We start from the raw sequence: 23,426 nt of genomic DNA, 5'->3' as shown, positions 1-23,426 counted from the left end.
CGAACCTGGGACTTCTGGATGAATATGTTTAAATCAGTTTTGTGTAACATATTTAGTATATCTTATGATACATACATTTTAATCTTATTGTTTAGGAAGGAGTAGTTGCCGTATATTAAAATTATAAAAATTTTAGGAAGTGGGATTATTTTTTATTAGCATGGAACTATTTTTTTAAATTAAAACAAGACTTGGCTGAGTTTACCTACATGTCATATATTATTTACACTTGACTAGAAATAAATTTGGTTTACAATTTATAACAGTTTTTTTAATGATTATTTATCATTAAAGAACACTGTGATTGCTTCTTGGCATAGGACTACAACTTTTCTTTTATTGATTATTTCTTTTTGTGGCTGGACTTGCTTTGAATTAAACACAGCTCCAGGTGAAATTCAGGGAATTCACCCATGTACTTCCTCTGCCATCTTTGTGCAGATAATTCTGACCAACAACTTAAACATCGCTTGCTGTGGCCATTCAGTCTGCAGTATAGTCCCCATGATGTTATCTGGAATAAGCATGTCTGATTTTCCCGAGCAAAATCTCAAGCACGCTTCCCTGTGCTGCAAGAACTGATTTTATTCAAACACCATGTGTTCTGTAGTGTCTTCCTTATTGCATTAGACATGCACCGTGGAGGATCTCAATGTCAACGCACACAAGTACACTTTGAAGCTACTGTGATCGGTCAGTTACAAGTTGACTCAGTCAATTCATAACCCTGTTTCCCGCGCTTTTGATCCAGCCATCTTTGGCAGTCTGTTGGTCCACTTACCCTTTGTCAACTGATCCCATCTCTCCTGCCACCTGTGAACAAGTGTTCCTCCACTTCCACCTTATCTACCTGCTGATACATCTCCTCTTCCAGAAGTGCAAAACTGACCATTACAACAGCAGCATTACCCAAGACAGCCCTGTAACTATGGCATACTCGAAGGGAGACAAGTCTGTGAACCCGACTAAGAATTGGATGGGCTCTCCTCCTATCCAGCATGACAGACCACTCTGGTGTTTTGTACAACATTTTCAAGAGTACCTCCTCTGAAAAGACTTCCGCTTTAATGTACTGGGACTCCCAATGTTGGTCATTATCTGGCCATTGACAGGTGCTATTTCTTCAGCCTTTTTGATCATGTGGCATAGGACTACAGTAGCTCTGAAATGAAATCACAGCAGAACAGTCAAAAGTAGATCTTAACCAATTTTTAATTGTCCTATGCAATAGTACATTATATTTTAAAGGTTGTCACTTAAACTGTTGACAATTCATAACAATAAGAATTTAGTGTAACATTTTAAGATTATTTTTCTATGTAATAAGTAATAATTATAATATTACAACATTATGAAAATAATTGTTATATTGCTTGAAAGAAATATGACTAGCTTCTAATTTTAACATTTTTAGATTGTACATTTTAATAGTGAAATATGAATTTATGATATGTGACTTGGTTAAATTTTTAAACTATTTTACATTAAAATCTGAACTAAAAAGTGAATTTTTTTTTAAAGACAATTTCAATTTTTATGAACATTGTATGAGTATGTCAACTATTTTTTTTTTTAGACCCCGAGTTAAATTCATGTTGGATGTGTTGATAGGAATAAAAAACAACAACATTTCTAAAATTCCCAATTACGATCTCAGTAAAATTGAACATCATAAAAAACTGTTAAAAAGTTTGGTTCATAAAGGAAAGTACATTAGTGAGCTAAATATTACATTAGAGGATCTTCTTAAAGGTACAATACTAGAATTTATAGTTGATGTATTATTATTTAGTTTATAAATATTCTATTTATTTTTCATGTCTTTCATTTCATGTCTTTCACATCATCTCATGTGATCAAACATACTTAATTTCGTATAAAGATTTTAAAGAATTATAGAAAAACGCTAACAAAGAATTCAGAGAGTTTCCCATTACTGTCCCTTATGTTTAAGAGAATTTTAAAATGGAAATAATATGATAAAACCTTTTTCAAGTAAAGTTTATCTAATTTTAAATAAAAATTGAGACTATTTTATTTATTATTATTTGGTTTTATTTTTAAAAAAAGTCAAATAATATTTAATGTCATGATATTAATATTATTAAATAATATAAGAGAAAATAAAAAATTGTGAATAAATTAAAAACAAGTTATTAATGATTTCAGTTAAGTTATTATCAATAATAGTGAAAATTGTGTTTTTTATTGTTTGGCTGTCTGGGTACAGGAAGTAGATTTGACAACTGAAAAAAAGATAAACATTCAGTAAAAAAAATTTGGGTTTGATTTTTGACCCCTTCCTCAACAGCTACCTCATATAATCTATTTAATAAAAACTATGATTTCAAAAACAGATGAAGTTTCACAGATTTAAACAAATTCTTAATTCTAGTCAAATGGAACTTTCTTTTTGTAAAAAAGTTCCCATGTGGTGTACATTATTAGGTACAATGTGATTTACAGTCTTGAAAATTAAAATCTAAAAAAAATTGATATTAAAATTCAGGTACCATTCAGCCCCTTGCTTTTTGGGATTAAAATCTATTTTTTTGGAATAATTAATTATGTCAGTATTGGCTCAGTTTAATGCAAGATTGCTCAAGGCCAAAAAAAAATTATAACTTGAAACTAAAATTAAAAAAAATGGGTCGTTAACACTCCTTTTTCTCATAGGATCAGAAATCAGACCAAAACTGGATTTTATATTTATAGCAAAATATTTTTATCAAATTTAATTTTTTTTATCAACAGATTTTCTAGGTATGAGGCAAAAACTGTTTAGATATAATATTGAATATTCCCTACTCCTAAATATAATTTACTTAAAACTTTGTAATTTTAAATACCTTAAGTAATTTCATTATACTAAAGCTCAATTTTCTATGGCCACACTATACAAAAAGTAAAAAATTCAAAATGCTGAAAGCTACCCCTCCTTTTTGTAATTTTATACAAAATTTAATGCCATCATTGCTCCATATACAGACATTTTTTGAAGCATTTTCAAAGAATATATGCAGAATTAATCCATAGATAATAAAATACAGAACAACACACACATATGTACACCTTCCATAAATTTTTATAGCTTTTTTTTTTATTTGGATCTTAAAATTTCAACATTGGAAAAACCCTGATACCCAAAATTTTGGTCAATTATTGTACTTTTCCTTTATAGCTACGGCATTGCATCAGCAACAGAGCTATAGCCAGGCAAGTAAAAATTATTAGATATCAAAATATCGATCATATTTCTGCATTAATATAATATTTCTATTGTAGCTGGTATATAATTTAATTGTCATTACTGTTTATATTTTTATCAATAAAAATCATGCGTCTATCAGTTTCATCGTAATTATATGTTATTTAAAAGATTTTCCATTGTGATTTCTATGATTTTCAATTAACAAAATAGTTACAAATTTTTGTATCTTCTGCATTGGCTTTTCTTTAGGATTTTCTTTTTTGTGAGTTACTGTCTCCATAATTGTTATGGAAGTAAAGAAATGATCAAGATGTTAATAATTGTAATGAATCATAGTACAGTGTATTAGATATAAAAATTTACTTCAATTATTCTAATGAAAGTGAATTCCAAGTGTTAAAAACAATATTTTTAAAAAAAATATTTTACAAAGCCATTTTCAATGTTACATCTCATATACTTGTTATTCATATATTGCTAGCCTTAATAGCAAATTAATGTCTGCTGTTAACTTATGTAAAGTTAATAAAAAAAAGAAAGAAATGAATATATAGGAAAGGAAGAAATGAATATATAGGAAGAAATTTTTATATAATTTAAAAATAAATGAAAATTAGAAATAAGAAGATTCACAAGAAATGGCTAATGGAAGAATTTAAATAATTGACACAGAAGAAAAAAAGAGGAAGGTATATTTTGTGAAAGTGGTAACTTAAGATAAAAAAATTAACACAGGATATTAAATGAAAACGAAAATATTTACACAGTTGATGTTTATTTATTGAATTTGTCTCCTCAAACAGTTTTTTTACATAATAAATTTTGATATGTGCACCATTAGTCCCTTGGCAAATGTTCAATCAATATTCAGTTTCTGTCCATACCCGAATTAACATATCCTCTGTTATGGTTACAATTGCTTCAATAATCCATTCCTTTAAGTAACATAGGTCGCACATTTTTTGCAAATAAACAATGTTTTTTATATACCCCCATTAGAAAGAAATTGCAAGGTATCAGGTCTAGACTCCTTAGAGGCCTATCCATTGATGTCCCAATTTTTTGTTCAAAGCCTGGCTGACAAATGCATTAAAGTGCAAGGGTGCACCATCTTGTTGGAAATGAATTCGTTGTATGCTTTTGAGTTCATCCAGTTAAGGGAAACAGTATTTGTTTAAAATATTGAGATAAACATTTCCATTAATAGTTTTTTCCACAAAGAAAAGAGGCCCAGTTACACGATTTTTCATTACACCACACCAAACATTAACTTTAGGCATGCCATGTTGTTTCTCAAAAATTGCTTGTGGGTTTTCAGATCCCCATATTCATGAATTGTGTCTGTTAACTCAACCATTAAATTGTTGTTTTTGGAATATCTAATTCACAGCTTCGATGAGAGATGGATTTGTTAGGACTTCTGATTGCAAATTGTCAAATTCATTCAACAGTTTCGTCTGATACTCGTGGTCTGCCAGTTGCTTTTTCCTTGAGAACAGATGCGGTGCAGAACTATTTGAACCAACATCATGTATTATTTTCATGTGGTGGCTCTTTTCCATATTCTTGTTGAAATGTACATTGAACTAAAGTTACGGACTTCAATTCAGCCTGCTACAAAACACGCTTTACTGTTTCTTGAACATTGAACATAGTGACAAACTAAACACAGTACAAGAACAGAAACAGTACAAAAACTGGTGTGCTGGTTTGAACTGCTGTTACACAAAATTTTGGGTTGGAGGCTATCAGGGCTTTCAACATAACTTCTCAAAATTTCCCTACTGCCTTGATATTTTTTTCTTCTTATTGAATATTAATATGACCATCTAGTAAATAAAAATCTCACAACAGCTATAAGATATTTATCATAACTTAAGAAAAGCAATCAAAAACACAATATAGAACCCACACTACAATATAATATAACCTCTCTCTTTTTCTGTTTAGCCTGTGGAACCTCTGTAAGGTATTACTTCAGAGGATGCATGAGGATGATATGTATGAATATAAATGAAGTGTACTCTTGTACAGTCTCAGCTCAACCATTCCTGAGATGTGTGGTTAGTTTAAACAAACCACCAAAGATTACCTGTACCCATGATCTCGTACTGCCTTGATCCTTTCTTTTTGTGTATAGCCTACAAAACCACCGTAAGGTATTACTTCACAGGATGAATGAGGATGGTATGTATGAATGTAAATGAAGTGTAGTCTTGTACATTCTCAGATCAACCATTCCTGAGAAGTGTGATCAATTGAAACCCAATCACCAAAGAACACTGGTATCTACGATCCAGTATTCAAATCTGTATAAAAGCAACTGTCTTTACTAGTACTGCCTTGATCTGAACTAAAGAAACCCCACCATTCTTTTATGAAGACCCTGTATACAGAAACTAAACTGAAAGCTAAGTTAGAATTTTAAAACTTGAAAAATTATCATTCAACTATAAGCCAGAATTTTTTTATGTAGCTTTATTGATATTAGATAAAATTACAAAATAATTACCATATTTTTCTACATAGTTTCCAACAGAAATACATCTTCTCCAAAGAAAAAGTAGCTTCCTGATCCCCTCACCAAAAAACAAGATGCGTACTCTCCAACAACCAATTGTGGACATAATGCTCGACTCCAGCATCATTTTCGAACCTTTACCCTCTTTCTGCAAACTAAACTTGTGGAAATCACACATTGACAAGTTTGTTCTGCATGGTGGGTGTTTTAAGAGGTATCAAATGAATTGTAGTGAGTTTATTGCAAGTCTGAGCTCTTGTATACAGCCATGCATTGTCATGGAGAAGCAGGAGGTTGCAAATCGGTTGCCAGTGTAATGGTTTACTCCTTTGTTGCAGGTCACAATATGGCCCAAAAATGCTGCTCTTTCTTCTTCAAAGCAATTCAGAAGCCACTGACAGATGTCTTTTCAGACATTTCCCTGTGCCTCATTGAGAAGACATGGAACCCACCTCACTGACACTTTTGCTGTATCCAAAAGTATCTGACATTACTGTATGTACACTCGCAAAAATTATGCCCCTTCTGATGCAGTCTCAGTGACAGTTATCTGGCGGTCACCTTCCATAAAGTCGTGAACACCCTGAATATTATCTTCATTAACGCTGTCCCCAGACGATGTTCATTACTTTAATTTTCCAGACAGTTTTCATTCTCTACTACATCACTGTCACTTTGAAATTTTTTGGCCTAATCAAACAATTGGGTTTTTGACAGAGTAGGATTTCTGAATTGTGCCTGAAATTGAGTCAACATTTTAGAGGATTTGACACGTCTGTTGGGAAGAAATTGGATTGTAATTCATTGTGCAGTGGATGATGGTAGCTCCTGCTCAGACATGCTGTTACTGACATGGAAAAGTGATCTATGAGCGTGGCTGGCTCCAACATAACTACATCCTACTAAAACTACCTGTAGCACCCCAACACATTCACTGCTCTTCAGTCCGTATAGCAAAGTTCCAGTTTATATTTGAATGACTTTCATATATGTTTGTTTGTTGTGATAAAATTTTACTTGTCATGCATGTAGCATGCAAATTAATCTGAACACAGAAAATTTTTTGTTTATTTCTTCGTTGTGGCTACACTGCTTGACACGCCCATTCTTTAAGTTGTCTGTGCAATGTGAGGTTATTGTTCTTTGGTTATTTAGCGATTTTCATGTTATAAATATTGTTTTGTGAAAGTTTATTTTATTTTTTATAATAAAATCATATTTTCTAATTTTTGTTCTCTGTGTCTTGGATATATAATAATGGACATTACTCCAGTAAAGCATTCAAAAACCATTTCTCTTTCTAAGTATAGCAGTATGACACATTGACAAATAACTTCTTAGTGTGGTATTGGACTAGGGACAGTATATGCTATTTTAAAACAATTTAATGAAAATGGTTCCTTTTCACCACAAAGGAAAAGCAAATGTGGCCATAAAAGAAAAACTGCTCCAACACAGTATCAGTTATTAGTGAGAAAAAGTAAATTTGATCCAAAATTATTTGCTGTGGACATAATTCGAGAATTAGCGGCCTGTGGAACAGATTTACAAGTGACAACTAATAGATGCTGACTTGCAGCTGGACAGAAAGTTCATTGGCCAGCAGAAAAGTAGCTTTTAGTACCAGCAATTGCAAAAAAGTCTCTTGCCCAAAAATCATGGTAATTGAATCAAAGAAGACTGAAAAATGTTTTTTTCTGAGTCACATTTCTATATTTAGAGATAAAGGGTTTCATACGCTAGAAAAACATCAGATGAAAATAGATCATCGACTCATATCCAACAATCAGTTAAACATCCCCAGCAAAAAATGTTTTGGGGTTGTTTCATATTTGAAGGCCCTTGTTCATTACTTCCAGTAGGTAGTATGTTGAAAAGTGATGAATATAGGCCCTTGTTCATTACTTCCAGTAGGTAGTATGTTGAAAAGTGATGAATATAGGCCCTTGTTCATTACTTCCAGTAGGTAGTATGTTGAAAAGTGATGAATATATCAAGATTCTGAAGAAAAGGATTTTGACACAAAAACAAATCCCAACAAGGCAACGGAATGCTCCAGCAAGATTTAATGTCATGCCATACTGTCAAAAATGTGGAAAATTTTTTCAAAGTTTGAAACATTGACGTGCTTCCTTGGCCAGGTAACTCCCCAGACATAAACCCAATTGAAAATCTTTGGGCAGTAGTCAAAAAATGTTTCAAAACTGGATTTTACCACAAAAATTGACCTTAAAGCAGCAATATTAATTCAGTTTCATGATGAAGAAATAAAAAACAATGTGTAATACACTTGTTGGATGCCAAATTATGTGCATGAAGTGATTAAGAATAACGAACTAGATATTAATTACTAGATATGTACAAGACTACACTTCATTTACAATCATACATATCATCCTCATTCATCCTCTGAAGACTTATCTAAACGGTAGTTACTGGAGGCTAAACAGGAAAAAAGAGATATTTACAATTTACAGATGTTATTTTTCTCTCTAAATAAAGTTACTTTTTATTAAATAACATTTATGTTTGGATTAATTTTCTTGCTACTGTAATTCCCTTTATATGTTGTTTATTTATTTTGTATTATGGGTACTTGGGCATTGACATCTGTAGACTGATTGGCAAATTTTTACGTGATTTAGAAAAAATGAAGTAATTTAACATTCAGCTTTGTTTTAAAAATCAATTGATATAAACTTGAAGTAAAACATACTTTAACCAGAATGCTCAATTGCAAAATGAGATAGGAAAGTAAAAAATTTTATTTTGTTTTGATGGTTAATGATATTCTGATAATTTAAGCCAAGATATCTATGACTTCCATCTTAGTGTTCAGCTTTTTTTAGTATTAAAACAATGAATTGCATTACTTATGTGTTGTGTTGCTATACTTTTTTTAAAAGTTAAATTTTATTGTTAAGTCCTACAGTAGTGAATGTAGAATAAAGATGTTAATGGTCTTATAACAAAATCAACAATCTTTTTAAACTTTGTGTGTTTTTTATTTGAGTAGGACAATCATCCCAGTCTAGTTTGTTAACCAAACTGGATTATAACCGGTTTATAAAAATGGTTGTATATATGTGTCTTGATATATCTTTTGCTTATCTTTGTATAAACAAGTCGGTATTATTTTTATGATAGATGTCAATGTTTTCCAGAAGTGACATCAATTGTCTTCTTTCTAATCTATGAAAACAATAATAGGTTTGTTTGAAGAGCATCAGCAACTTGTTTATCTGTTTAGTGAAAGATGAACATTGTTTACAGACTCATTTTGAAAATAATCTTGTTGCCATTGTATAAAAATTTTCAACTGATCAAATGATGTCATATTGCTTGTTTTTTTTGGAACGTTTTCTTGTCCCCTTACCACGTGTAATAACTAAGTTTTCTATCGCTTAAAAATAAACAGATATTATGGTAACAATAAAGCCATTTGTTTGTATTATGTAATATATTATCTAATAACTTGTATTAAACCCCACTACCTTAAGTTAGTATCTAGTAATACTATGCTAATCAACAAAAACATTTACAAGGAAAACTTTTAAAGATATAATCAAATCATATGCATAAAAATGTAAAGAGCATGAAGGAGGTGACTGTCAGAGCAACTGGTGTGGAGGGACTGCAACCAGGCTTAGCACAATCTATGATAGGAATAGTGTAATAGATTTTGGTAGCACTTCTGTGCTAAACTAAATCTGTTCGTAAGCATAGTTAGAAATTTTTTAAAATATTTATATGCGACTGTATTTCAGAGAAACAAGAAAAACAAACAATAAGTGTGCATTTGCAATTTGATGTTAAAGGAAAAGGCTGAAAATTGGATTGTTAGAGTAAAAATTGAAAAGGTTTTAAGATGAATTGAGAAGAGACATTTGCTATCTTGTTAAAAGAAAAAGAGGGATAGTAGGATATGATATATCTATTAACATATTGAGACCTTGTGTAGTAAATTGCAGAATGAAGTGTAGAGCACTTCAGCAGCACTGATATGTTATGCCATGACAGTATTAAATTGCACACTGTGCAAGCAGTGTTAGAAAGAAGTTTTGATTTATGTATTAGTGAAATATTTTAAAATGGTAACAGTTTAAAAGATAATATCTATTAAATAGTATGTATAATTAATAAAAATAAATAATTGAATTTTTCTCATTTTTATTAAGTTTTCCTTTTTTTTATTAATTACATTATAATTTTAAGGAGTAACTTTTATGGCTGTTTTGCAGCACCGGAACGAGGAAGATGGTGGGTTGTTGGATCTGCCTGGACAGGAGGTGATGTCTCAAAGTCAAATAGTAATAGTAATATTATCAAAGACGTGGATGATTTCTACATTAAGCTAGCTAAGAAACATCGCATGAGTACAGATACCAGAAGAAATATATTTTGTATTCTTATGTCTGCTGAGGTTTGTGTCTTCTCTATTTTCACAAATAATTTAAAGTTATCTTTAGCATGTCAAGATTATTTAACTACTTGTTTCTTGCTGCTGTAGTGCAGTTATTAACTAACCATCATCAGTTTCCCAACCTGTTATTATTTTTTTCTTTTTGTTTTTCTTATTGTAATCTAAAACCCTTGTCTGTGTTTCCTTTGTTTTGCGTGTACCTATTTTTCAGCTCTTTTGTTCTTTCACACATCATTCTAATTCTGTATTTCTTATAATTATGGTTTCATTTGTTTTTTAACTGGCTTCTTGTAATTTGAATTGTTTTTTCATGTATTAATGTTGTGGATTCTTGAATGATTTAAAAAAATAATTTCTTGTATGAGAAATGAGTAAAGTTATGACTAGCAATTTTTTTTTTATACTGTTTGTGCGCTATTTACCTGTGAGCACTATATTAAAAGTAAAGATAATTTTGGTTATAAAATTTCCTAATAATATGCAGTAATTAGAATTAAATATTTTTTTAATTAAAACTATGTACTTCAGGCTTTAGTAACATTTGTTGACTTTAAAAGCACTATAACATTATTTTAAGAACATAAATGATTACAAGCATTATAATAATTGTGTACTTCATATATTTGTTATTCAGTCTTTTTAATGTATTAACATGTTTAAATTTTTTGCTGCAAATAATTGTTTGAATCATGATTTCAGTCACATGTAGCATCATCTTTCCCTTCAAGTATACGGTAATATATTGTGCAGCATGAAAGATAACATTGTGTTTTAAGCTGTTGTGTATTACAAAAAAGATTATACAAAAAAAAACTTAGTGAAATTTCACTGTAATTTCTGTTTAAAACCATTCAATTTTACTCATCCTCAATTTAATTATTTCTGGTGTGGAAAGGGATAAAATATTTTAATAGTTCTGAGGAAATGTTGACTTGGAATATCTACCAAACAACATGGCCTCAAATAAAAATTTAATTCTGATGGTTCATAATCCATACTTGAGCATTTTGCATGAAGTTATTGATTTTTGGGTTAAACTTATAATTATTAAAACATTTTTACCAGTATCTAAGACAATATTTTGACAAAATAATTATCAGATTTTGATTATATTAATAAAATTTGTTTTATTGGTGTTGTCATAGTATGTAACATTTTCCCAAAGTTTTATGTTTTCCCAAATAAATGATTTAAATTTATATCTTTATTATGTATTCTGTTACGTATATGCACTCTATTGCTGAAATTAATTTACTTTCAAACTGAAAAATTCAAAACACATAACTCAGATTTTTATTCCATTGATCAATTTCAGTGAATTGAATATGGCTGTAAACAACTCCCATGCCTGTGATTTCATTCCCTCTATTTTATTTTAGTCTTATCAACCTTATTAAAAATATACCAGAAAAAAATGTATCAGTTCCTTTTGATGAACATCTATAATCAATCTTATTCATATAATTGTATATAGTTGATCGAGTATTTGCAGTAATATATAGAAAAATTACTGAAGTGTTTTGGTAATAAAAGTAATTTAGGGTAAAGAAAAATGGTTACTGTATATACATGATAAATTATATTGAAAAAAGATCAAGTCATTTGGTCAGTAGACAGTTCACTACTTATAACAAGCCATCTTTTATTTTGGATCAATTCTTCAGATTTCCTGTAAATGTTCCCCTAAAATCATAGAGGATTTGAGACAGCTGAAAATTAAAATTAATCTTACCATTTTTCTTGTGGTACACTACTTCTGAAAATTAAATTATAAAGTGTTTTTAACAATACAGAATAATTAAATAGCATATTACCACCTCACTGTGGGTATCCATAATATTTTTATGAAAAAAGGGGATATTTTTCAAAAAAACCAGGTAAAAATCCAACCACTGTTAATAAACAAATTTATTTATAAAAAATGAATTTAAATTACTGTTTTGTCTATTCTACAGAGGTAGATTAGAGGTAGGTTTATTGTCATACTTCCTTGATTTGTGAATTTGTTCGAGAATTTTTGTGTCCTTCAAAACTTTTTCATGAAATTCTAAACTTAAGATATTTCATTGAAGTGAGTTTTCACTTCAATAGACTTTACTCAGGAGAAAACATGTTCTACAGCAGCAGTTGATCTCAGAATAGGCAGGAAAAATTGTACCAAATGAACAGTAACGTTAATCTTTTTATTCTTGAAATTGACAAACATTTTGCACCACCTTTCATGGGCTGTTTCGGCCATGAAAAGTGTTTTCATTTCAACACTATCTCCCTTCTTACTCTTGTAGTAGTTTTGTACACATGGCAATTGGTCAAACTGCTCATCTTTAGCCAACAAAAACTTGGAACAATGCTTTTAACAAAACCACAATATTCCTCCAATTCAGCTGATACTCTTCAGATAACACCCAATCAAACATTTTAAAAGATGAGAGAAATGATAAACACCATTCACCAATGTACTCAATGCAAGAATCATAAAAGTCATCATAACTGTGAAATTCTTCAAAGTGCCTTAGTTGATCATGTAAGTCAGAAACCTTTCCGATTCTCTATGTTGTAATTTGTCCATTAAACTGTTTATTTTTTTGAGACGTCCACTATTGTGATGTCTTGTTTCTAAAGACATCTAATTGATGTGGAAAAAGTTTCAACTAGCTTTAAAGAAATGTTCAATGGCAATAGAAAGAAGAGGGGTTTCATAGAATTGTTTGAGGACATCCTGACCCCATAAAGAAAGCACCCTCCATGTGGCAGTTTCGGTCACCACACCACCTCCTCTGTACCTAGCCCTTATGGGCATCCTGACCCATAGGGGAAGATACCTTCCATGTGACGGATTTGTTCTCTCCACATCACCCCCTCCACACCTAGCCATGATGGGCTTTACCGAAGGTCATGTTCAAAACCTTGGCAAAAGGCATCTCTCAGCCTTGTTCTTGCCTTAGTCAGGATGCCACCAATGCGAATGCCACATGTGATTCCCATCTATATACTAATACCTACTAGATAATTCATGAAAAACAAAACACAAGTCCAAGTCGTTAACTTGGACTTGTTATGGACTTCCTGACCCCCATAGGGGAGAACACCCTCTACCCACCCCTCTGTTCCAAGCCCTTATGGGCTTTACTGGAGGTCATCTTCAAAACCTCGGTTTTTTACATATTCCAGTCCACCTTGGCCAGGATGCCGCGATGCAAATGCCATGAGTAGTGACATTGCCATCCATGTACTACTATTTAATGAAAAAAACAAAACACATCTCACTGAGTCTTAAGTAAAACTGAAAGGACTTAACAAAACAAAGGAACTGAACTACCTACCCATAGAAGGTAAAAGTGAGTTCAACACACAAAACAAAACATAAAAATCTTATACAGAACAATAACAATACAGTAACAATGAAACAAAGCAAAGGACAAAAATAACAACAAAAACATAACTTATAAAACAAAATATCAACAAAAATAAAGTATAAGGATATCCAAGCAGAGCTCTAGAAGATCCCTTCAGCAATCTTCTCCTTTGCCAAGTATACTATAAAACTTTCCACTATTGCCCCTTTGGCCTGGCTCCTCCAGTTTATATGGAGATCTAATGCCGACCTGATAAGATTAAGCCAACAGATTGTCTCCGTGCACATTAACTCGTACTTTGAACACTCATAAAAAACATGGTAGCTGTCATCCAATTGTCCACACAGGACACATCCCAGAATCTACCAGGCCAAATTTCTGCAGCCTGTCCTTAAAAGCAATGTGGCTGGAAAGAAATTGTGTCACATATTTATTTATTTACCCAAGAGGCGTCCTGCAAACCAACAACATTTGGAAAGAGATCATGCGTTTAACACTCACCCTCTGTCTCATCCCATCTGGCCTACCACAAGGCATTGCCATGTTGTTTAATTTTTGAACTTTGAAGAAGTTGAAAGTCAACTCATCAGGTTTCTTAGCAACATACTGCTGCTGCTTCTCAGACACAATCGAGTCTATCGGTTTCATCCTGCAATCACCATTCTGCCTCCTGTGAAATAGTACAGTAACCACCCATTACCGTTAACAATATTAGGTGTTGTGCCCTTAATAATATGTCCTAATAACTGTTATATTTTAGCCTATCCACCCAAACAGGCACTGCATATAACATAATAGCCTTGCACATGCCTTTATACAGGATGCTCATAGTCTTTAAATTAAGACCCCAATCAGGATTGACCATATGTCAAATACTAAAGACGGCATTGCAGGCCTTCTTCGTGACATATTGAAGGTGCTTCTTAAATTGCAGTTTCTCATCAAGAAGTACCTTGGGGTACATATTGAAGGTACATATTACCTTGGGGTGACATATTGAAGGTGCTTCTTAAATTGCAGTTTCTCATCAAGAAGCACCCCAAGGTACTTTTGAATCTTAACATATTTTCTATGCTGGTCTGCCATTGAAACACCAACTCGCTGCCAAATGGCCTTTGAGGAGCATCGTCATGGTCTTTCCCAGGCTAAACATCATCTTGTGTTGATGACTCTACAGCTCAAGCTCGTTGCAAGCTTGAGTGGCTTGCAGTTCAACCTCTCCCCATGAGCATCCTTCGACCAGCAGCAGCCCATCATCAGCATAAGCCATGATGCAACACCCGCTGGACAACCTCACCAACAGGAGAGAATCAAACTCCACCACCCACATTAAAGGACCCAACACACTGCCCTGGGGACATCCAGGACATTTATCAAAGGAGAGGAAATAGAATTTTAGAGTGGGGAACATATTTACAATTTTTTCCACTGCTGAGAAGATGGCTATCCCATCTTGTCTTACCGCGCCCAAGTACAGTTTTATATTCGGTTTCCGAAAATTCACAGAATGACTATAGATTCAACCTATATTGTATATATGTGGAAGAGCTGATAGATTTTGTTGACAATCTACTGGCAATTGATGGGTAAACAATCTGAACCATTTTGTAAAAACTTGTGCTCCACATGTAGGGCAACCAACACCTATCAGTTTGTGTACCAAGTTGTTTAAATTACAGTTCAATATCGAAAGCAGCTCAGGAGATGGAAAACTGTTACAAAGAAGTAAAGTAATACCTTCTATTATAAACTACTGCTGAAAGCTGCTTATAAGATGGTTTCAGCTTACCTCCCTCTCTTAAAGTTGTTTTTTTTTTCCAACTTCTTTCAATGTATTTTCATCTCTATTAGGTGTTCAGATGTGAAAACATTTAAAAGTAATTTCTTAGTTAGAATTTTATTGTAATAACTAATTATTGTAATTTTTAAAAATGTGCTGTAAATATTAACACTTAAAAATGCATTTATTATTAAGCATTAGTATTTTACATCTAATCACATAACTAATTAACTTATTTCAGGATTACATGGATGCTTTTGAAAAGCTGCTTAGGTTAGGTCTGAAGGGTCCTCAGGAACAAACAATATTGCATATTTTGGTACACTGTGTCCTTCAAGAGAAGACATTTAATCCATATTATGCTTACCTGTCTGTCCAGTTCAGTTCAGCTGATAGAAAGTATCAGGTATAAATTTTGTTTAATTATTAAGTTTATTGTGTTTATTAATTGCTAAATGTTCTTGTTTCCAGTGTTTCTACACTTCATAGAGTTTAAATTGGAATTTTAGAAAATGTTTCTGTTTTATAAATAACCCAGGGAAGATGAAAAAAAGATTTGTCAATCAGTTATATTATCATTTTTGATAAATAATGGAAAAAAATTTCCTTTCAGCAAGGAAAATATAACTGAGGATAAGTAGAAAGAATGTAACTGCTGTGTTTTTCCCTCAAACTTCACTTTTAAAAATGTAAAATTAGCTTAAAAGCTTTAGAAACTTATCTGAAAGCATTAATTTCTTTTGAATTTCTATAAATAGTTTACATCAGAATATATTCCTGACAGTTTTTTTGCTGTGAGCTCTATCATTCACTACTTTATATTTTACAAGTCTTGTTGCTGAAACGCACATCTTTCCTTATAGAATACTAAACACCACACTAATGTTTTACCCCTCTCAAACCAAGATTTAGTTGCTTATCTATTTAAATGATGTAAATAATGATTTTTTGAAGTAAAGTTCTTGAAATACATTTTAGACCTTAGCAATAGTAAAACTTATATGCTACTTTTTATACAAAGAATGAGGGAAAGCTCTGTTTGTATCAAATTAAATTATCAGATTTTTCTTAACTAAATAACCCAGAGATATTTTATACTTTCCTTGCTATCAAAAGAAAGAACATGAAACTAATATCCTTTGATTTAATTATCATGGAAAACAAAATAATTAGTTAAGCAGCATAATTACAGAAAGAGTAGGAAGTTTGCCTTTATATAGGAGCTTAGCCACAAGTTGGATTACTTGCAGACCAAGTTAGCATGATTACTTTTCCATTTTTTTAAGGTATCAATTACAAAAAGAAGGGATCAAGTATAATGAAATGCAGAAGGGTGATAACTCGAAGAAAAAGTTGTAAGCCCTGTGGAGATTGAAGTAATTTACCTTCATACCTTGTACTATGTTAGCCAAGTAACTAACTATTATCTAGTTTACCAGTATTCTAATTAAGTTACTGATAAACTATGTCAGTTGATCGACAATGAGATGATGAAAATCTTAAAATTCATATTTGGATTAACTCCTGCATAGGCTGTACAATAAATTATTGTTACTTGGTAGAACCATATTCCTGATCACATTTATTTCAGTTAAATTACCCAGCTCTTTTTTGGGTAAGATTATTAACTATTTGGTAATAATCTACCCTCTTGTCCCTCTGAAATTAAAAAAAGTTATCTTGTGTAGAAAATTACTGAAACACTTATTAGGTTAGATCTCTCATTCAAAATTGAGTTTGAAGGCAAACTGAATTTTTTAAATTTTAGACTGGACTAGTAACATTTGCTAAGTTACATGTTCATTGGCCAATTTATGCTAACCGCAGATTGAGTTGAGATTCTAGATATGTTTTTAGATGCGTTTTAAAGTTGTTCTCAATTTGAGAATTTCATTCTCATCATGGAATGTAAGAAAATTCTCCAGTGCACTATAAATTAAAGAAAAAATTGTCAGATTCTATGGTTGTATTTTCTTATGCATGATTTCTTTTGCAGAAATTGAGAGAAATTTATAAATGAAAATGAAAAAAATTTACATTTTAAAGGGAAAATATTTGTTAAAATTTTAATATTTTTTTTTTTTCAATTTTTCACATAAAAAACTTTTTTCTGGACGTTTTCAAACATTAACATTAAGTGGTTATCCCCTCCTTAAATTTTTGTTCATAGTTGAGGATGTTTTTTTGACCGGTTAAAGATAATGTATCTTTTTCTTGAAATAAGTTTTTTCTATTCACTCTATATAAGAAACTCGCATTAAATTGTGGTAGGCAGTCTGAATTGGAGATTTTAATGGCTTTTACAATAAATTTATAGTAAATTTACCATTTCTACTGATTGCCTGAAAAAAACAATTGTTTGTATATATTTATTTTTATATGTTACTATTATTCTAAAAATCATACTAAAATATTCAATTTATAATGTTTTCGAAGTACTGCTTATTTGTTAATTAACATTTTGTAATTATTTATTTTTTATATATACTTTTTTCTGCAGTGTCTGCTGATAATTACTTAACAATCAAAATGGCCATCTTGCTTTTCAGATTCATTTCAATAACCATTTAGTATAGCTTTGTATTTGTATATATTTATACTAATTAGTATTTATCAGAAGGATATCACTTTTTTATACTAAAATTTTTGCACTTTCACTGAACCTTAAATCTGTCACTTAGATTTTGAAATTTTGAACCAGAAATAGATTTTGACTCAATTATTTTTCTATGAAGTTTACTCCTAAACAATTTTTCTGATTTCAGCTAATATTGTTTGTCTCACAGATAATTATTAATTAGTGATTTCTGCAGAGCAACAATTTTAAAGAAAGCAGTGAACTCTATGAAAATAACATAGCATATATTTATTTCATACTGAATTATTTGCCTTTTATGAGGTGCTTAGCTTTGTTAGAGATGGTGTGCCCTCATGTGTTTAAATCTTGTTTTAAGTAATCTGTTGGTTTCCTATGTTATATATTCACATTATTCACACTTGATTTTTATAAAGGCCATGTTTATTATATTTACCTATTATATTATTAATAGGTCAAAACTTTATAGTGTAGACATTTGTTTACGGTATATTTATCTTAATTCAGTTTTCCGAATTTATTTTTGGATATCTTAAACATATTTTTTATAAGCCAACTACTAAGCTAGCTTTGCTGTTTATAATATAGATGATAATATAATTCAGTTACATGTAAAGGTTTGTTAAAATGATACAACATTTTTATTTTTTAAACTATTTTTTATTATCTTTACTCATGTAATTTTAAAAACATATTATTCCCATGAAAGAACTGATAATGGCACGTCAGAAAAAATGCTGTACAATTAAAATAAGAATGTAACATTAAGAAATAATCTTACTCAAAGTTTAATGTTTAGATGAATTCATTAATTTGTACATGTAATTTAAACAGGAGGTTTCTTGCTTTCAAATTGTGAATTCATTTTAATTAATGAATTCACTTTTTAATTTTTTTTTTATGTATTCAAATTAAACATTTTAATTTTCATGATAATTTTTTTAAAAAAACAATTACATGTAGAGTTTTAAATTTAAATGTTAAAAGTATATGTTATGTCTTCATTTGTTTGAATTTGTTTAAAGTTTAGTATTTTATGGAAACCATGCTCCTACATTTATTTATTTTATTTTATTTTTTAAATATGTAGCAACAATAATGTGTACATGCTCATAATTTATGGATTTTTTATTTATCCCACTGATTAATTTTATGCTACATTTGTGTAAAAATTGCACACTGTAAAGAAGAGAAGATTATGTGTTACATGTTTTTATTGATTAACTGAGTTGTTAATCAAGGATATGAGAAAGTGCTAAGTGTATTTATTCACATTAAGAATAACTATATGTTTCTTTACAAAATTTAATGTTATATTTTTGTTAACAGGTCAAATGTAATTGGCATCTTTTTTACTGACTACATTTACTTTTAATAAAAATTAAAAAATAAAGAATTTTATTTATATTTTTTCGAACTGTGCTTCTGTACATCAGAATTTTAATTTTTACTTGAATCATCGTCTTCAACTTTTTATAAGTTTTACAAAACTTGTATTTTGTTTATAGATGGCATTGCAGTATCATTTATGGGATCGAATAAGAGAACTTAGTGATTTGAAAGGTTTTCAGATTACAAATTTGGCATTATTTCTTTCCCACTTGATTTTAGAGAAAGCTCTTCCTCTTTCAGTGTTAAAGGTAATTCTTGTTTATTATTTATTTGTTATCAAAGAGTAATTTTAGTTTTTAAAATAAATTACAATTTTATTATTACAACCTTCTTCATCATCACCTTAATAGTTGAATTTAATAATTAGTATTGACAGTCACAAGCCAATCTTACTTCCCAGTACTTTGTAAGCAGGGTATTCTTGGAAAACTTCTGGGGAGAATATTTAAATTTAAATACTCTTGTAAAGAGTATTTGCCTTGGTAAAGCAGCTGATTGTGTTCCCAGTGGCAAAAATGTTATCTTCTTATACCTTAATGTTTTCATTGCAAAAGTCAGAGAAATTAGTCACTAGTTTAGCCAACTCGGTTAAATTTTTTTGCATAATCCTCCATGTCAAAGGAAATATTGTACTCACTGCTGAAAAAGATCCAAAAAAGGTGTGTTTGGCTTTTTGAGTCTTGAAGCTGGACTTCTGTATTCAGACAATTGTTACTTAGTCTTAGGGTCATAACCGTAAACACTTTCATCAGTTATAAATCTAAACTAACAATTTTATCTTCTAAAGCTGTTGGATGAAACATAGTGTGCACATTTAACTAACTGCTAAATTTAATTAGTCATAAGTAGTGTGAAAAGAAATTTTGTTAAGTGTGATACTTAACTCATCATTTTGTGCCGTGTCACGTAACTAGCACCACATCTGTAAATGGTTTAACATTGTTTTTTCTCCTTTTTTGAGGGTATGCTGCTAAATTGCCTCTCCAGGTTATCATCAATCAATGGCCTTATTAAACACAAAAACCACTGAAACACGTGATTCTGATTTAAGACAACTCATTAATCACTTGATGAATGATATAAACTTTTCTTTTATATAAATGTGGTATTTTTTATGTACTTCTTTTCCCAGTATACCATATACCAAAATTGCCAAAACATGCATGCACTACAGTAAACAAAGAAGTCATTAATATTGACGTAGCTCCATACTGCTTGGCATTAGCACATTGATTTATAGTCTTCTTATGCTATCATCTTGCAGACCATATAATACAACTATGTTTTTTGTGAAGAATATTTATACTTCTCATATTTAGCACTTTGATTCAAAATGATAGTAATAGAATCACAGTATTTATTTATTATCTTACTTTTACTGGTTTGTTAATATTATTTACATTTTTTCACCTTGCTTGTTTTTAAGTAAAAATATATCTGCTTTTTAGGTTGTTGAATTCGCATCATTGAGTAAGCCTTACGTACGTTTACTGCGGCAGATATTTTTAACCATATTATTAAATTCTAATGAAGAAGTTATTGCAGACATATTCCAGAGAATATCTCGCACTCCAAAATTGAGTATTTTTAGGGAAAGTGTAAGATTATTTTTCCATCACTTTATTCTGAGAAATATATCTGAGAACTCTAATGACATGACTAAACTGAAGGAAAGAGTGAAATTTGTTGAAAATTGCATGAATTTTGTTTAGTGTAAGGAAATGAATTTAATGAAAAGAAAACTGTAAAGTATTTGGAAATATAATTTGTGTAAAATACTGTGAATATTTAAAATTATTTTCTTACTTTTATGTGTACCTGATTTGATTTAATTCAAAATTATAAAAATAACTTATATATTTCATTTCTAATATTATCATTGTTCTTACTCTGCAAGTTTCAGATGTCCTTAGAAATAATAGCCTATAGCATGAAGCTAATTTAGTTTTTCTGACATTAGTTTTAGCTAAATTAAGGTTAAGGCTCTGGATTGGTGACTGCAGTTTGCTCATGCAAATCTCTGATTTGCTCTGCAAAAAAAATTAGATGAATGTAAAGTTAAATCTTAGACTCTTATATTTATTTATCACATTCCTCATGGCTCAGGATGAGTCATCTGTGTGGTCTAAGTCTGTATTTGAGTCAGTTTTGAATATTTTTAGGAAGTTTTAAATAATTTTTTTAACTACCAATATCTCCAGAAAAAAAAAGTGTCACTTAAACATATTTGTTTCTTTATACTTGTAATGCATCAATTCTTATATTGATTTCATTGAAAATTTATTAGATCAACTTTTTAAGGTAAAAGTTTGATGAGGTCTTAATGCATCAATTAAGTGACTCAGTTCACATTTTATAGAAAACCCGATGGTATTCTTTGTTATAAATTTATTGAAAACATTTTTTATCTTGTTGCAATTTAAATTAGTAAAATAAAAATGGAAGTAGAAAATCTTAAACCTTTTAATAAATTTAAAAAAAAAATGTTTTTTGTTTGTTCTCCCAGGAATAATAGAGCTTTAATTATTAATAATTTTCCATTTGAGAAAACTGTGGTTCAATTTCTCAATTCAGAAGATCTTAGCACCGTTAGAATTAACCTGAATTAGGTAAAATTTGTGGGCCTATAACGAAGGAGGATAAGACATGGAATTATGAATTTATGAAATAATTCATGGAATTATGAAAGGAGCATTTCTGCAGTTTCAAATCAAAACAGCAATATTTGCTGTAGTACCATTCACGTTATCAAAACCAAAAAATTCAGTAAACTTTAAAAATAATTTATGTTTTCTGGACCAAGTATCCAGTACATTGGGTAGATTTTAAATTTTATACAGTCAAAGCTAAGGTAATAAGGTAATACTGTAAAATGCCTTGAAAACTGAAATTTGTTTTTAAGAACTAATGGTCTGTGTACAGATGATTGTAAGAATTATTTTCATTTATGACATGTACCCAAATACTATTGTTGACATTGCTCAGAAGATTCATCTGCTTTGCCAGATTTTCCTTGCTTCTCAACAGTTGAAGGAGAATAAATAGCAGCAACTGGATGAAATACCAAGTAATCCAACATTGACTTTTATCTGTGAAGTATAAACAGCCTTTCTCCTAGATACATAAGGTGCTTGAAAACAAAGGCAACTACATAAAAAATTAAAATGGTATCTGTAACATTGAAGGGGTATAATTTTGTTTTTTAATTAGTTTAAATATAAATGCAAATGCTCAGTTTACTTACTGTACTCACTGCTTAATAAATATATATATATAGATTATACCATAAAAATTATAAAAAAAAAAAAATAATAAAAAATAACCAAGAATATCCAAAATTTATTAAAAGTATCATCATTATTAGGAAAATGTCAACAAAATTATTTTGAAGTTAACAAATATTATTCACGAAAAGTACCTTATATATAGGATTTCCACTATCAGCAGTTATGTCAGAATATATTTACAGGATTTTGAGAGTAAATTAGTATGAGGCATATTCATAAAGTAAGGGCCGGGCCGTTAGCTTATATTTAAATATTAGCAGGTCTGAATACAGTCTCACACATGCAGGGCTATCAGCTATTTATGAAGCCACTGCAGTTTTTATTTTGATTCGGTAGTTGTTTACCTGCTGGTGAATGCAGATTGCAATGTCTGCGGCAGTCGTTTCTCCCACCAGTTGTGAAATGCGCACTGTGATTCGACTTTTGTGTACAAAAGGGTCATCAGCTGCTGAAATTCATCAGGAGTTGTGCCTAGTATATGGACTTATAGTAATGAGTGAAGGAAAGGTTAGACAATGGTGTCGAGACTTTAAAAATGGGCGCACAAATGTGCATGACGAAGAGCGGAGTAGCAGGCCCAGTATTCAACCGATGAAATCGTTGAACAAGTGAATCAAAAACTGTGACGTGATCAGAGATTGACAATTAGTGCTGTGGCTGATGAATTTCCACATGTTGGATGCACCTCTATCCTATACGATTGTCATAGAAAAGCTTGGTACCAACCAACACAAAGAACAAAGAATGTGAAGTGGGCGAGCGTTTTTGGGTCGCTATCGACAAGATGGAGATGATTTGTTTTCCCACATTGTTACGGGTAACAAGACGTGGATATCCTACAACAACGTAGAATCGAAAGA

At 30.7% G+C, this 23,426-nt stretch overlaps 1 protein-coding gene across 6 annotated transcripts in view; it reads left to right on the top strand.

Annotated features, from left to right (window-relative positions):
- The window catches only part of LOC142334269 (nucleolar MIF4G domain-containing protein 1), a 228,614-nt gene extending 207,462 nt beyond the window's left edge, over nt 1–21,152 (top strand). For all 6 annotated transcript variants that reach the window (XM_075382172.1, XM_075382173.1, XM_075382175.1 and 3 more), the window contains 5 exons: nt 1,577–1,752; nt 9,974–10,155; nt 15,533–15,697; nt 19,396–19,527; nt 20,728–21,152. In XM_075382172.1, the coding sequence (XP_075238287.1) occupies nt 1,577–1,752; nt 9,974–10,155; nt 15,533–15,697; nt 19,396–19,527; nt 20,728–20,991 (919 nt within the window). In that variant the 3' untranslated portion in view covers nt 20,992–21,152. The remainder of the gene's footprint in view (nt 1–1,576; nt 1,753–9,973; nt 10,156–15,532; nt 15,698–19,395; nt 19,528–20,727) is intronic.
- The last annotated feature ends 2,274 nt before the right edge of the window (nt 21,153–23,426 follow it).

This window comes from Lycorma delicatula, chromosome 1 (genome assembly GCF_047948215.1).
Source record: "Lycorma delicatula isolate Av1 chromosome 1, ASM4794821v1, whole genome shotgun sequence".
NCBI classification, from domain to species: domain Eukaryota; kingdom Metazoa; phylum Arthropoda; class Insecta; order Hemiptera; family Fulgoridae; genus Lycorma; species Lycorma delicatula.
The sequence above is the reverse complement of the archived record's forward strand: the minus strand, read 5'-3'. Positions and strand labels throughout refer to the sequence as shown.